General features: G+C 31.4%; 1 protein-coding gene across 2 annotated transcripts in view; it reads right to left on the bottom strand.

The window, feature by feature from the left end:
• Positions 1–5,382, bottom strand: part of LOC106457333 — a 51,693-nt gene extending 46,311 nt beyond the window's left edge. Inside the window, exons 1-2 of one of the 2 annotated variants that reach the window (XM_022383386.1) lie at positions 5,161–5,382; positions 1,297–1,415 (exon numbers count right to left, since the gene is read on the bottom strand). In XM_022383386.1, coding sequence (XP_022239094.1) covers positions 1,297–1,324 — 28 coding nt within the window. In that variant the 5' untranslated portion in view covers positions 1,325–1,415; positions 5,161–5,382. The remainder of the gene's footprint in view (positions 1–1,296; positions 1,416–5,160) is intronic. The other variant, XM_013916737.2, reaches the window with a different exon arrangement.
• Between the last annotated feature and the right edge of the window lie 7,879 nt (positions 5,383–13,261).

Here is a 13,261-nt window from a genome sequence, read left to right as displayed (position 1 = left end):
ATGTTGGCTTCGTTAACTGGTTTCTCGATTGAACAATGTTACTTCTAGGTAATGTCCCCATTTATAATCTACCAAAATATATTTAATAAAAACATATATTCTGTGCAATATAGACTTTTTTAAGTAAGAAAAACTTTTGCTTCCGTAGTTGCAATTTTCATAGTGCGTGCAATACAGGGTTAATGATCAGAAATTCTTGCCTAAGTACTGTGCTCAGTTGTTATCAAAATTCTATCTATATTATCCTTTTTAACTTTTTTTTAATTATTGTATTTGTAAAATTACGCATGAACAGATGTGCATTAAAATCAGTACAGCAGTATGAAACGTTAGGCCTGCGAGTGTTCGGTTAGTTAACGTATTTTGGAAAATTGGTTTTCTTCTGTAATAACAGAAATATAATTCATCTAATATAGAAGTACCGCCTAAAGTGTCACTAAAAGCCAGTATACCTAAATGATGAATCAGTGCATTCTAATCATTTCAAAGGATGAGTCAAAAGTCGTGATTTTTCCGATTGTTGTGAAGTAGGTGTAAAATATCGAAAATCTGCAGGATATATAGGTATATTAAAGACCATTTGTCCAGCCATTATATCATAATATAAAGGTCAAATTAAGGTCATCCACTTCCATAAATTTGCATAATTTCATAGCTCATTGTGTATTGAAGCGAAATAACTTCTATTTACAAACTTGCGCAACTTTTTGCGAAACCCATAAGAAAAACAAAGTTTCTTGAGTAATATCGTTGTGCGCTACAACTTTTGTATTGATACACCTTACCTGAGACTGATAGTTTTAGAGAAAGCATTTGATTGATCTTGATTTGACTTTTATATCCTGACATCACGACATGCAAAAAGTGACCCCCAAATTGCCTTAACACCCTATATCAGGAAGTTTTCGACATTCTTCACCTACTTCACAACACTGAGGAAAATCAAGACTTTTGACTCATCCGATATAAAGATTTATCTTATGACTTTCCATACACCTAGTTAGAAATATATGTTAGATTAGCTATATTAATTATTAGGTTAAATCTTAGTTGTGATTTAAGGAGGAAGCTTATTTTGATCAGAAGTTAAGGACAATAATTGGTTGTATAGTCCGAAAACTTTATATACAATAATGCCTGTCCCTACCCAACATCAGTATAATTTGTTAGTTGTTTACTAGCCATATAATATTAATTATTATTAGGCTGATAGGAATTTCTGTGGTATTGTTTCCCATTCAGTTTCGTAAAAACTATTTAAGAATGTGGTCGTCATCATTAAATTTTCAAACTTACTATTTACGTAGCTATGCAACGCCCTCATCTTAACTCCTTCGATAGTTGTCTACGTTTATGAATAATTATAGCTATAGGATAGAGGTCCTTACACCAACCAACCTCCTTCTTACAGCTTCCTGAAAAATAAGAGACGCAGATAATTTTTACTTATTAGTTAACAAATACAAATAATATCTTGAGTGTAATAGCTTCCCATCTCAGAAGAGATATATTATCCCACGTTGGGATCCTTACTTTGAAACTACGCGTGTAAAGCTGGTCCTGTTAGTGGAAGCCGATAAAGAAAATTACGTAAAGATTTCATGGGCAATGCATAATAGCACTTATGCAATAAATTCTATCACAAGAGCTACTGACAATACTACAATATAAAACGCCCAATCTTTTTTTTTTCAGAAAATAAATAAGAGTGGTGTATAGACAATATGTGTCAAGCTTATTATTAATTTTTTATGTTTCTATTCTATATCCTCCCCTTTAACAAAGTTGTTATCAGAGTTGTTCAAATGTGGTTTATGTTATTTGCTTTACACCCCTGTGAAGATATTAAGCATATAAAGCATTAGCTTCCAGAGATAAAAAGTGGTTGGCTTCTTCGTGCAAAGGCAACGCAGAAAAAACAAAAGCTGTCTACACTCAAGTTAAGGAGAAGGAAAGGAGAAGAAATAGTCTTAGTGAGGAAATTAGTGAAATAATTTAAGCAATAATAACCCCTTCTTATCTAGCAAAGATAAGACTAATCACTAATCATAGTTTGTTTTAATACATAGCGATTCGGACAGTTTCAATAAGGCCAATTAATTTGAGGATCATCATCAGTGTCAAGGAACAAACGACTGCTTCTGGGTAAGTGTAAATATGTGTGATTTGATAATTGTTTGTTTTACATGAAATTTAGTTTTTCGTAAAAACGTAAACAATTTTCCACATGTTTCAAACTTCGTATTTATTTATTTATTGTTATTTCTGAAGAACTAAGATTTAACACGTATATTATCTGTCCCAAGAGTCTTCTTCTTGATGACAGGAAAAATAACGACTTTAACATCAACAAAATGACTGAGTTATGATTTATGTATGCCCCTATTATGTCATAACATTTAGATGAATTACATAAACTCTATAAAAAATAATTTTACTAATAATTAGTAATATACCTTTTAGAGCTCTCAACATATTTCGGTACGCAGAAACACATGTGTCCGTTTGCGTTACGCATGCATTCATTTAATCATAAAATATATCTAAGTACTGAATAAACTTTTTGTACGTGCATTTCTGTTTCTCCCGTGACTTTCCACGCTAAACTTCTGATCCATAATCGGAGGAGTGGCTCGAAGATAGACAAAGTGATAATCACATCCGCGTGTATGGATCGACCAACAGAGCGCTGCCTTCGTGATCAGACTGGCCACATCACTGTCTGATAGCATATCTTGATCTCGATGGCGCCTTCAGCAGCTAGAAAGATGTCCACCACAGATAAGACTGCAACAGACGTAGCAAATGTTCGATGTTTATCTCTTTCACATCGTTTAGTTTATATCAAAGCATGGCTTTTTACATTAGACTGTATAGGGACAGTTTCCTTCCCCTTTTCTCATTAAGACAACGTTATAAAAATAAGAAAACAGATACATCGTCATCAATATAAAAGTTTCGTTTTGCGACGAATAGTCTGCAGTTTTTATCACTGCAAGGTCATTAGCTCCTACTGTTGCTTATAAGTGCACATAAACGAAATGGGAAGATAAGCATAGCAGAATATTTATGTTCAGATATAGATCTTGCCATTACGAGCCCAGCTTTATCATTGCACTAGGTTGCACTAGTACTTCTAGTGCAGAGTGTATACTCTCTTTTGAGTTTTGTTCTATCAGTAACTGTATTTTTTACATCACCGCCTATACATTAAAATGTTAACACCATGGTTTCTTACATTCATATTTGTATTCTTAAAACATGTTAATTGTTCTTGTCACTTAAAGCCTCAATCTCGTTGGTTAAAGATTAAAATATATGTATTCAAACACTCTAAAAAATTTAACTTGGCTGTATAAAGCTTATTTAGTGTGATAAGGATTTAAAGCTTTATTAATAGGCTTATGGTTGAAATAATTTACTTATTTAACCCTAAATACAGTCGATGTTTAATAAACCTGAGTAAAAGATACCTATGCTTTTTTTTCGCACCTTGGAAGATCTACAATAATTTTGTCGCTATTGACGAAAAAAAAAGGGTCCTGGGACTGAATGTTCTAAATATATATATATATATATATATATTATTTGCTTTGAATCATGAAAGATATCTTCAAACTTTGGAATGGGTAGAAAAATAAGATACGAAATAGACTTTTCACAAAAGTCGTCAAGCAACACGAAACAAACGATTTTTAGGTACATTTCTCAAGAACGTCTTTAAATTTCATTCGTAAATATTCTTTACGAGTTTAGTGTCTTTAGTTTTCTTTCATACACGCAATACCCAAATGAAATATATTGGAAATTAAAATGTGTATCTGCATACAACTGTTTTGTTTTGCTTTGAATTTAACAGCCCCTGAATATATATCCGACATGATATTTTTCGAAAACCTATAACTATAGGTTCATGACAAAATAATTAAAGGAAAGAAACCAAAAGATTTGGTGTTCTAGTGTTAGATCTAAAAAAGTCAAAGTAATTCACGACTCTCCAGTATAACGATAACATTTGTCATATAGTATGTAATATATGTAGATATCTACATACACATGTACGTGTGTAGCTACGACAAGTAACTTAAATGTAATTTGTCGTAATACGCAACTGTCGATTCGAATATATTGTTCAACTGTATCAAAAATATCATCGTACGTTAAAATAAAAATATATTGTTGAGTTTCTTTATTACTGTGACGACGACAAAGATTTCATAAGGTTCTCATACTGTCTTGAATATGAGAGAAGGATGTGAAGAGACCAATGGAAAAAGTTCGTAAAAGTTTTGATATAATAGCTATTTTATTCATCCTTACAAAATAAACAATGTATTAACACATAATAATTAATGTATAAAAATAAAATCACAATACAGTATAACAATCTTTACATAATTCTTAAGAAGTTCTGCTAAAAGAAAATCCACTAATCATTTATCTAAAACTACTTTCTATCTTTTACGGTTCTTTTCATAGTTCTCGTCAAGAAACATCAAACGGGGTAGATCTTGTGGTTATCTAACGTCTGTCATTTGTCCGACTTGTTTCAAACACCTGTGACAGTACAGTTTAGTGCCTGAACAACGTATTTCTACCTTTTCTATGAGTCAATCACTACAGATCTATACACTGTTAATCAATTACTCAAAAATGGTTTCAGGCGATGTTGGAAAAAATGAAGCTCGACTCTCATAAGTCACGTTCTTAAGTTCTTATCAAAGATTCGACCTTTATCTACGACCATATTTTCTAACAACGAATATCGAAAGCGAACGTTTTTATATACATATGGATACAACGTATTATTACAACACACAAATACACATTTCAAAACAGTACACATCACATTACACGTATACAATCATAAACATATGAAAATGTAAACAAACATTCATATTTATATGCGTTCACAGGTGAACATAGTACACTAGAAGTACGAGTACTGCTGCTGAAGAAAATCTGCATTCGCAACAAAACAGACTGAAATGTTTACTTATTTTTTACAAATTACTGATTATATTTCCTATTCAATGATGTATAACTAAATATTTGTTGAGTTTAACTCAGAAGGGGGCCTTCTGTCGCCAAAATGCATGACTGTTAAATATAATGTAAGAATTTGAAGCTCAAAACCTTATTTTACGGTCACATACTCACGCTTTATTGGTTTTGGGTTCGACTGTTTGCGACGAGACATGGATTAGGCAAGCGGTGAATCCCACAGTGGAATATTTCCTCATGTGAACGTCTAATGTAATTTTGTAGTAACGTGAATGCGATTAGTCCTAACTGTAGTTTTTCCGAGATATTCGGTCGAGTCTTCGGTGAGCTATCACACAAACTACGTACCTACGAACCTTTTTGACCAACACAAACTGACGCTGAGAACTATCGGGGAAACGCGTCTTTTCAAGCTTGCTGCGCAATAGTTTTGTGCGCATTCCCTCATTCTATCCTTGAAATCAGCGATTCGCGTTTTGGCAGTCTGTTTGGAAATATATTGAGGAAGAGATCTACGCTGAACATGATCCTCCATGGTCCAAAACATGGACCAAATCTCGATGATGAAGAAGACTAGATAGATGTTAACTACACTTCTCAAGTTAACGTGAAAAGTCTTATTTTATGTAAGCCAGTATTTAACTAAGTGAACACTGATGTGACATGGATAAGTTAAAATTTAGTAATCATTTAATGAATATGTATATAAAAGACACAAAGTAGGCTAGTGAAGAAACTGTATAAAAGCGTAATTTAGACGTAAAAATTAATCTCTTGTAATTGCAAAGAAACCACAGGCGAGTAAATTATAAATGCATTTATTAAGTATATTTATTTTGTGAGATGTTCAGAAAACGAAAAGCAATACACATTTACTTTTATAAAGATATAAAATGTGTACTGAAAAATAAAACGAGGTGAAAATTATCAAAGCTGTGTTTCACAGAGAGCTTGCCAATATAAACACAATACTAATAAATGTTGTGATATCATAAATACAACACCATTAAGTGTTGTGATGTCATAAATACAACACCATTAAGTGTCGTCATATCATAAATACAACGCCATTAGGTGTTGTCATGTCATAAATACGATACCAATAAGTGTTGTCATATATGCGAAAACTTTCAATGGCGAAGTGTTACTTGTGAAAGTATAAATTATTTCCTTTAGATTATTAACTATTCAACAAACCTTTCAAAACATACATTTTGCTAAGGGTATCGAAATATCATCTAATAATGAAATGCGGTATCCAGATATAATTCGTAGCTTATATGTTTAGCATGATAATACATTTGCAAATATTGCTAGATTTTCTCAACGTTAAGTAAATCTTGTTTAAATTATTTGTCAATTTATCCCTAAGCCTTACGGCGTATAGCTTGAATCGATGTTTTCTGCTGGTTTATGAAATAGTTGTATTCTATCTACGTTACCCTGAGTGTGAGATTATTTTACTATCGTCAGATGGACCAAGGCTACTACCAGATTCATGCACTCTACGGTTCGATTGGCCAACTGTAGAGAGAGAGGGAATTCTAAGGGTGTTTTGGCGTTTGATTGTTTTCTTTTATCCTAGTTTAATTCTGGTAAACGTGTGTTGCTTCGCCCAATTTTAGTACATATATATAAAGGATTAATTAAATTAAATACAATGTTACCGTTTATTTAAAAATTGCTCATTTTAATTTTAATTTCCTATATTAAAACATTTGCTGTTATATTCAGCCCCTCACATGACGACTATTCGCGTTTTGTATTTTATTTATTTATTTATTCTGTTCGTCTATATTAACAGTAAAGTGTTTTATTTTTATTATTTTTTACTCTGGGTACTGCCTTTGCCTCATAACTAGCATCATATCACACTTGGCCTTTCTAGACCCTCGACAACTTCTTTTCGAGGCGGTCAGGTAATTGTGTTTCCTTTTATTCCGAGTCCCAGAACAGTGTCTCCCGGTGGGACAGTAGTAAATCCGAGGTTCGATTCCTCGCGGCGAACCAAGCAGATAGCCCAATGTGTCTTTGCTCTAAAACAAACAACCAGCCCAGAATACTACAGTAGACCTGTTCTATCAAACTATATGCTGGAAGTGATTCTGATTCTTACTCTCCAGTTTTAATGAAGTTTTCTACACAAAGAAAGGGCTATAGAAGTAAGATGATAATGCATCATAAAAAGTTTTATTATCAACATTATGAATGTTTTACAAGTGCTTGCTTATTTGAAAACTCAAACAAAATCAATTTAACAGACACTCATTAAACTTATTTAAATCACTGAAATATCTGTTAATATAAATCATTAACCCACAATGATTTTTTTTCTTCGTGTTATTTATTTATTTATTTTGTTCCGAGAAACACTGTTATCAGGTGTGTTAGGTCTTAAATTCATCAGAGATATATTAGAACACTGTTTAATATTTAATTCTAATGACATATTTTGTACATTATTAACATTACATTATTATTATGTTAATTGACTTTTAAGGATGATTAGGTACTATTTGAATCCACAATAAATGTGATAATATAGCTCAATTATAGCCATTTTTTGTTTCATTTTTCTAGAACCTGGAAACAAACAAAGCCTTTCACTCAATATTTTGTTGTATTTCATTTTAGAAAATAAGAATACCCGTCCAACTTATAAGTATCTTTGTTTATCATTATCTCAGTTTTTCTGTATTGTCGTATTATCTTTAACTAATGCTCTAATAGAAATGATAACATAGTTTCAAAAAAAGACGTACATAACTTCTACGCATAACAATTATCAGCAGTCGAAGATGCTGCACTAAGTTGAGGTTGGTCAAATGTATAATAAAAACTTCAGGGGATAAAGTAACAAATATCCATCAAAAAGATTCAAATATATGATATATTAAAACCTCTACATTTACTCAATAAATCGACGGAGAATCTATCTATCTACCGGTAGGTTACTCTAGGCAACGTTGAGAATTTAAATTATTACATGTCAAATTGTAAACTGCTCTAGCGAAGAAGTCGCGTTAAGAAAGCCTTATCTAGAAGCTCTGATGAGAAACTTCGGCTATCTTTCTTAGCCTTTTCTAAATGGCCATCTATTTCTACTAATCATTTCCAGAATCGAATGTCATTCTAAGGCAGTTGAACTATTAACATGGTCTACTGCATTAGCGGACAATGATAAAGTCGCTTCTTTATCAGTTATTCAATGAAAGCACGTGCAGCTCGATCATCGATAAGAAAGCTTAGAGTTCAAAAGTGACAGGTGTGATGTAACAATGCTTGAAAAATAAAGCTGTAGCAAAATTAGTGTTATTTTGAAGCCTAGACGTGTGTATAGGAAAACTGTATTATACATAACAGTTCCAATTCCAATTTCGAGACAATGTTATGCATTTTTATCACAATATCTGAGAAGAATGTAACTTTGTGAAATAATTAGGGTTATTATAAAATGTTTTTTAGTTGGGTATGGTCTTCAAGAAATATTAGTTAATTTTACAAACAAAAATAGTCATCTTTCTAAATACAACATTTGATCTTCGATTAAGATTTTTGCCATTAATAATCTCGTACATAACTTTCAAAATAAACTAAAAATGTTAGTTATATTTATTTGTATAACCAACTACTGAATATGAAATAAATTGAAGCATAGCACCAAATTTTCTTTTGTATAAGAAAACCTATAATTATAGTCTTAAGAAGCAGGAGTTGCAATCTTCAAAGTAACTTTTTTATCGTTTTTATGCATCAGAAACTAATGATGATTAAATTATTGTTATATCGAATTTCGTTTTGTTTTACAGTTAGATGGATTCTTATTGAAGGTTTACCTGTTATTCAACAAACTACTTTACTAATCCAGGAGAATCCTTGGAGAGGAAAGCATTAAATCCCGCTAACTACCAATGTTTTCTTAAAGTCGTAAAAATAGTATTGCGAATTTTAGATGGATACTTTATTCAAGTCTTACCTTTTGTTCAACAAACATCTTTACTTAATCCAGGAGAATCCTCGGTGAGGAAAACATTAAATCACACCAACTACCAGTGTTTTCTTAAAGTCGTAAAAATAGTATTGCGAATTTTAGATGGATACTTTATTCAAGTCTTACCTTTTGTTCAACAAACATCTTTACTTAATCCAGGAGAATCCTTGGAGAGGAAAACATTAAATCACACCAACTACCAGTGTTTTCTTAAAGTTGTAAAAACGTATCGCAAATTCAAGGTAAAACTTTATTAACATATAATGAAAAAAGTAGCAAAGAGGATCACAAAAAAATCAATAAACATATTGAATTGATCCAGAAGCTCAAGCGCTTTCGAAGAACGGACTCTTCTTTCCCTGTAGGAGCATAAAGTATTTTTACGAAGTTTTTAATATTTTTTTATTCAGTTTTAAAGTAATTAAAGTTTCAAACGTACATATGTTTAAATGTATTCTGATTAGGAGTTTATTTAAAATTGCTGTGTAATAAAATATTTCATACTACTGTACTGTACTTTATACTGTACATCATTAAAATTTCTAGAATATTTTGGATACTGTTGACAATGTTATTATGCAAAAATTAATTGAATGAAATATTCTGCATTATTTTTAAAGTTTTTAGTGCTGTCTGGAGAACAGAAACCATTTACTATGAAGATAATAAAAAACTTCAAATAAATGTTTTTTTATTGTACTCTACGTTTCGTAAGTCGAAATGTCTGGTAGAATAAAAAAAACAACAACACTTAACTCAAGTTGTTTGTCGTCTTTGTTGCAATGAATGAAATATTGTTAGAAGACGTTTGTTGTTTGTTGAATTCGCGGAAATCTACCCGAGGACTTTCTGCGCTAGTCCTCCCTAATTTTGCAGTGATAAACTAGAGGGAAGGAAGCTAGTCAACACCACCCACCGTCAACTCATGGGCTACTCTAATCGAATAATGGTATTTGACCATCATTCTTATAAAGCACTTACGGCCTGTTAGAAGTAAAGAGCAAATGATGAGAAATATACTAAGCCAACTGTCGAAGTTTATTGATGATTGATATATTTAAATTTTGGTACTAAAAGAGATTCAGACAGTTGATCTCTATAACAATGTAAGTAAAATTATTTGTTTTCTCATTAACAGTCGAAATTCAAACATAATTTTGTTGTTACAAGTTAACTGGATTAAGAACATTCTTTTTTGTTTCTGTTCTATGCAGAAGATGAAATTTTATAAAAGCAGTTTGCAATATTGTTTAACCTTCAGATCTTGATGCCTCTAAATCGTTGTCAAAACTACAGTCTTATTTTCTCACAAATCAGTGTACATCAAATCACAATAACATTATACAGGCATAGAATTTAACATTACTACATACCTTGGTGTCATCTGAATTTAAATATTTAAATCCATTACGATATATACGAAAAGTTACACAACTAGCCATTTGCCCTCTGCCCACTGTGAGAAATCGAACCTTGGATTTTAGCATTGTAAATCCGTAAACTTATCGCTGACCCCTAGTATCAGATGAAAATACTAGCGAAAAAATGTAGTTTTATAGACTTTTAAACGAATATATATGAAAATATACAACAATTACTAACATTGAATGAAGAGGTACTAATCTCTGTTTACAAGAACAAAATACATGTCCATTCTCGTTCAGCTCCTTATGTGCTTTTATGAAATAAATTTTTAAATTATAAGTGATGAAATTATTTGATATTACTATCAAATATATTAGTTTAAATGTATTTTTGGGATGAGAAGTTGAATTTGTTAAATGTTATTTACGAAATTCAAATCTGGCTTTTTTCTCAATTAGGTTTATATTATGTTTGTTCTAGCTGGTTGAAAATCACAAATTTTAAACGTAGTTTCTAGTGGATTTTCTCTTTTTTTAGATGTATTTTTGTTGTTTATTATTTTTTATCGCGTAAAAATATCATTCACGCAACTAAAAACATTTCCTCTCAGTTGCTTTGAGCTCTCGTTAATTAAGAGTTGTTGGAATAGTCTGTGTTCTGCTTACATTTCCTTAAACTATACGACAGACAATTATAGTTGAGCGTTGCTGCAACTTGGAACAATGTAATTCTGTTAAACAAATATATAACATCAAATATATATTTTTATGGTTTAGATAGAATTCTGCCAACAATTATAGTTGAGCATTGTTGCAACTTGGAACAATATAATTCTGTTAAACAAATATATAACATCAAATATATATTTTCATGGTTTAGATAAAATTCTGCCAACAATTATGGTTGAGCATTGCTGCAACTTGGAACAATATAATTCTGTTAAACAAATATATAACATCAAATATATATTTTTATGGTTTAGATAGAATTCTGCCAACAATTGTTCGTGTAACCGCACTTAGCTGCATTCAAACAAGATCCTTAATTTTATTCATTTCCAAGAAAGTTTCTACTTCTAACGTTATATGAAACCAGTTTTGTTCTATTGTGGATTTCTGAGACGTGAAAAACTCATCCCATAAGCCATAAAGAAAAAATATCATAACTAGCTTCAGTTACATTTTTAGGATGTAATAACGCCCTGTTTTGTTGATATTAAATATTTCTACTTTTCATCCAAAAAAATGTCAAATTGGATCTTTCGGTCAGATTCAGAATTGACTTCAATGAAGAAATACCTTTAGATTGAAGTCGACGTTTATCTAAAAATTTGGTTTTGAAACAATTGTATTTGAACAATTTGAAATTAAAACATATTGACCTCAGAAGTGTCTGCTTTTATGTAGTTATTGCATTCTTAAAAAAATAAACTGGAAATTATCCACGACCAACTTAATGGTTTGTCATTTCTAACGGGCTGCTAAGGCAGAATTTATAAATTACTTAGCAGATCAGTTGTTTGTCCCTATAATTGTAAAAATGAGTTATGTATTTTGGATAAAATATGAAAATTAACCAGATTGCAGTGAATAAATTAAAAACTAACTTATTTAGATTTTTTAGACCCTACCATTCCTCATTAGCAAATTATTTTCGATTTTTGAGAGCAGATTTCTTTTTTACTGTTTAATGGCTGCACATTGTTGCAAATACCTTTCTTCAAGTGCTGCTAAAACACTCAGAGAAGAAAAAATATTAAAGGAAAACTATGATCAGGTGAATATGTTAGTGAAATGTGTAGTTTTATAAAATTTTCAATGGATGTATATCAACATATACAACAAAATTACTGAAATACATCATAAACTATTAATCAAGTGTACTAGGCTCTGCATCACAAGGACTTAATAGAAAACTTCTGAAAGTTGTTACGTGACTTATGTAAACTAGCACTTAGGTCATGTATGATGGCAATATACTAATGTCTTGGTCATGCATGAAAGCTGTAAACTAGTGCCTAGATCATGCATGAAGGTTGTAAACTAGCACCTAGGTCATGTATGATGGTAATATACTAATGTCTTGGTCATGCATGAAAGCTGTAAACTAGTGCCTAGATCATGCATGAAGGTTGTAAACTAGCACCTAGGTCATGTATGATGGTAATATACTAATGTCTTGGTCATGCATGAAAGCTGTAAACTAGTGCCTAGATCATGCATGAAGGTTGTAAACTAGCACCTAGGTCATGTATGATGGTAATAAACTAGTGCCTTGGTCATGCATGAAAGCTGTAAACTACTTCCTAGGTCATGTATTATGGTAGTAAATTAGTGCTCATATCATGCATGATGGTTGTAAACTAGTGCCTAGGTTTAATGCGCGTGGAACAGCAAAGGTAAAAAAGTGTCATATGCTTCTTAACATTGCTGAACTGGCTTCAACTTGATGAATCCACGTTGATGAACATCATCGTTACATATGCTTACGTCTCTTTATTTGTTTATATGAAACATAATTTACCTATATCTAATAAATGTAATAAGAAAACCGCAAGAAGAATTTTGAGATACCCAAAGATTAATCAACCAAATCAACCCTTTATCCTGCTCGTCGTAAAAATGAGACATGTATTTTGAGTAACATTAAAGGTAGGAAAACTAAATAGCTTCTCGTGGATTTCAAATAATTTTCGAACGAAATGCTTTCAACACTTAACGAAGTCAGAATTATAAACATGCATTAATTTTTAGCTCAAACGTTTATTTCTATTATGTGACTAGCGTAACTTTTCCATGAACTGTATTTTCAACTTATCTGTTAATATGAAGAAATAAATGCAGCTTTTGTTTATCAGGTAATCTCTTAAAACTCACGAACAATACTGACTTAGTTAGAATA

The sequence above is a fragment of the Limulus polyphemus genome, unplaced genomic scaffold (assembly GCF_000517525.1).
Source record: "Limulus polyphemus unplaced genomic scaffold, Limulus_polyphemus-2.1.2 Scaffold16, whole genome shotgun sequence".
NCBI lineage: Eukaryota > Metazoa > Arthropoda > Merostomata > Xiphosura > Limulidae > Limulus > Limulus polyphemus.
Note: the sequence above shows the minus strand (reverse complement) of the source record. Positions and strands in the feature narration are given on the sequence as shown.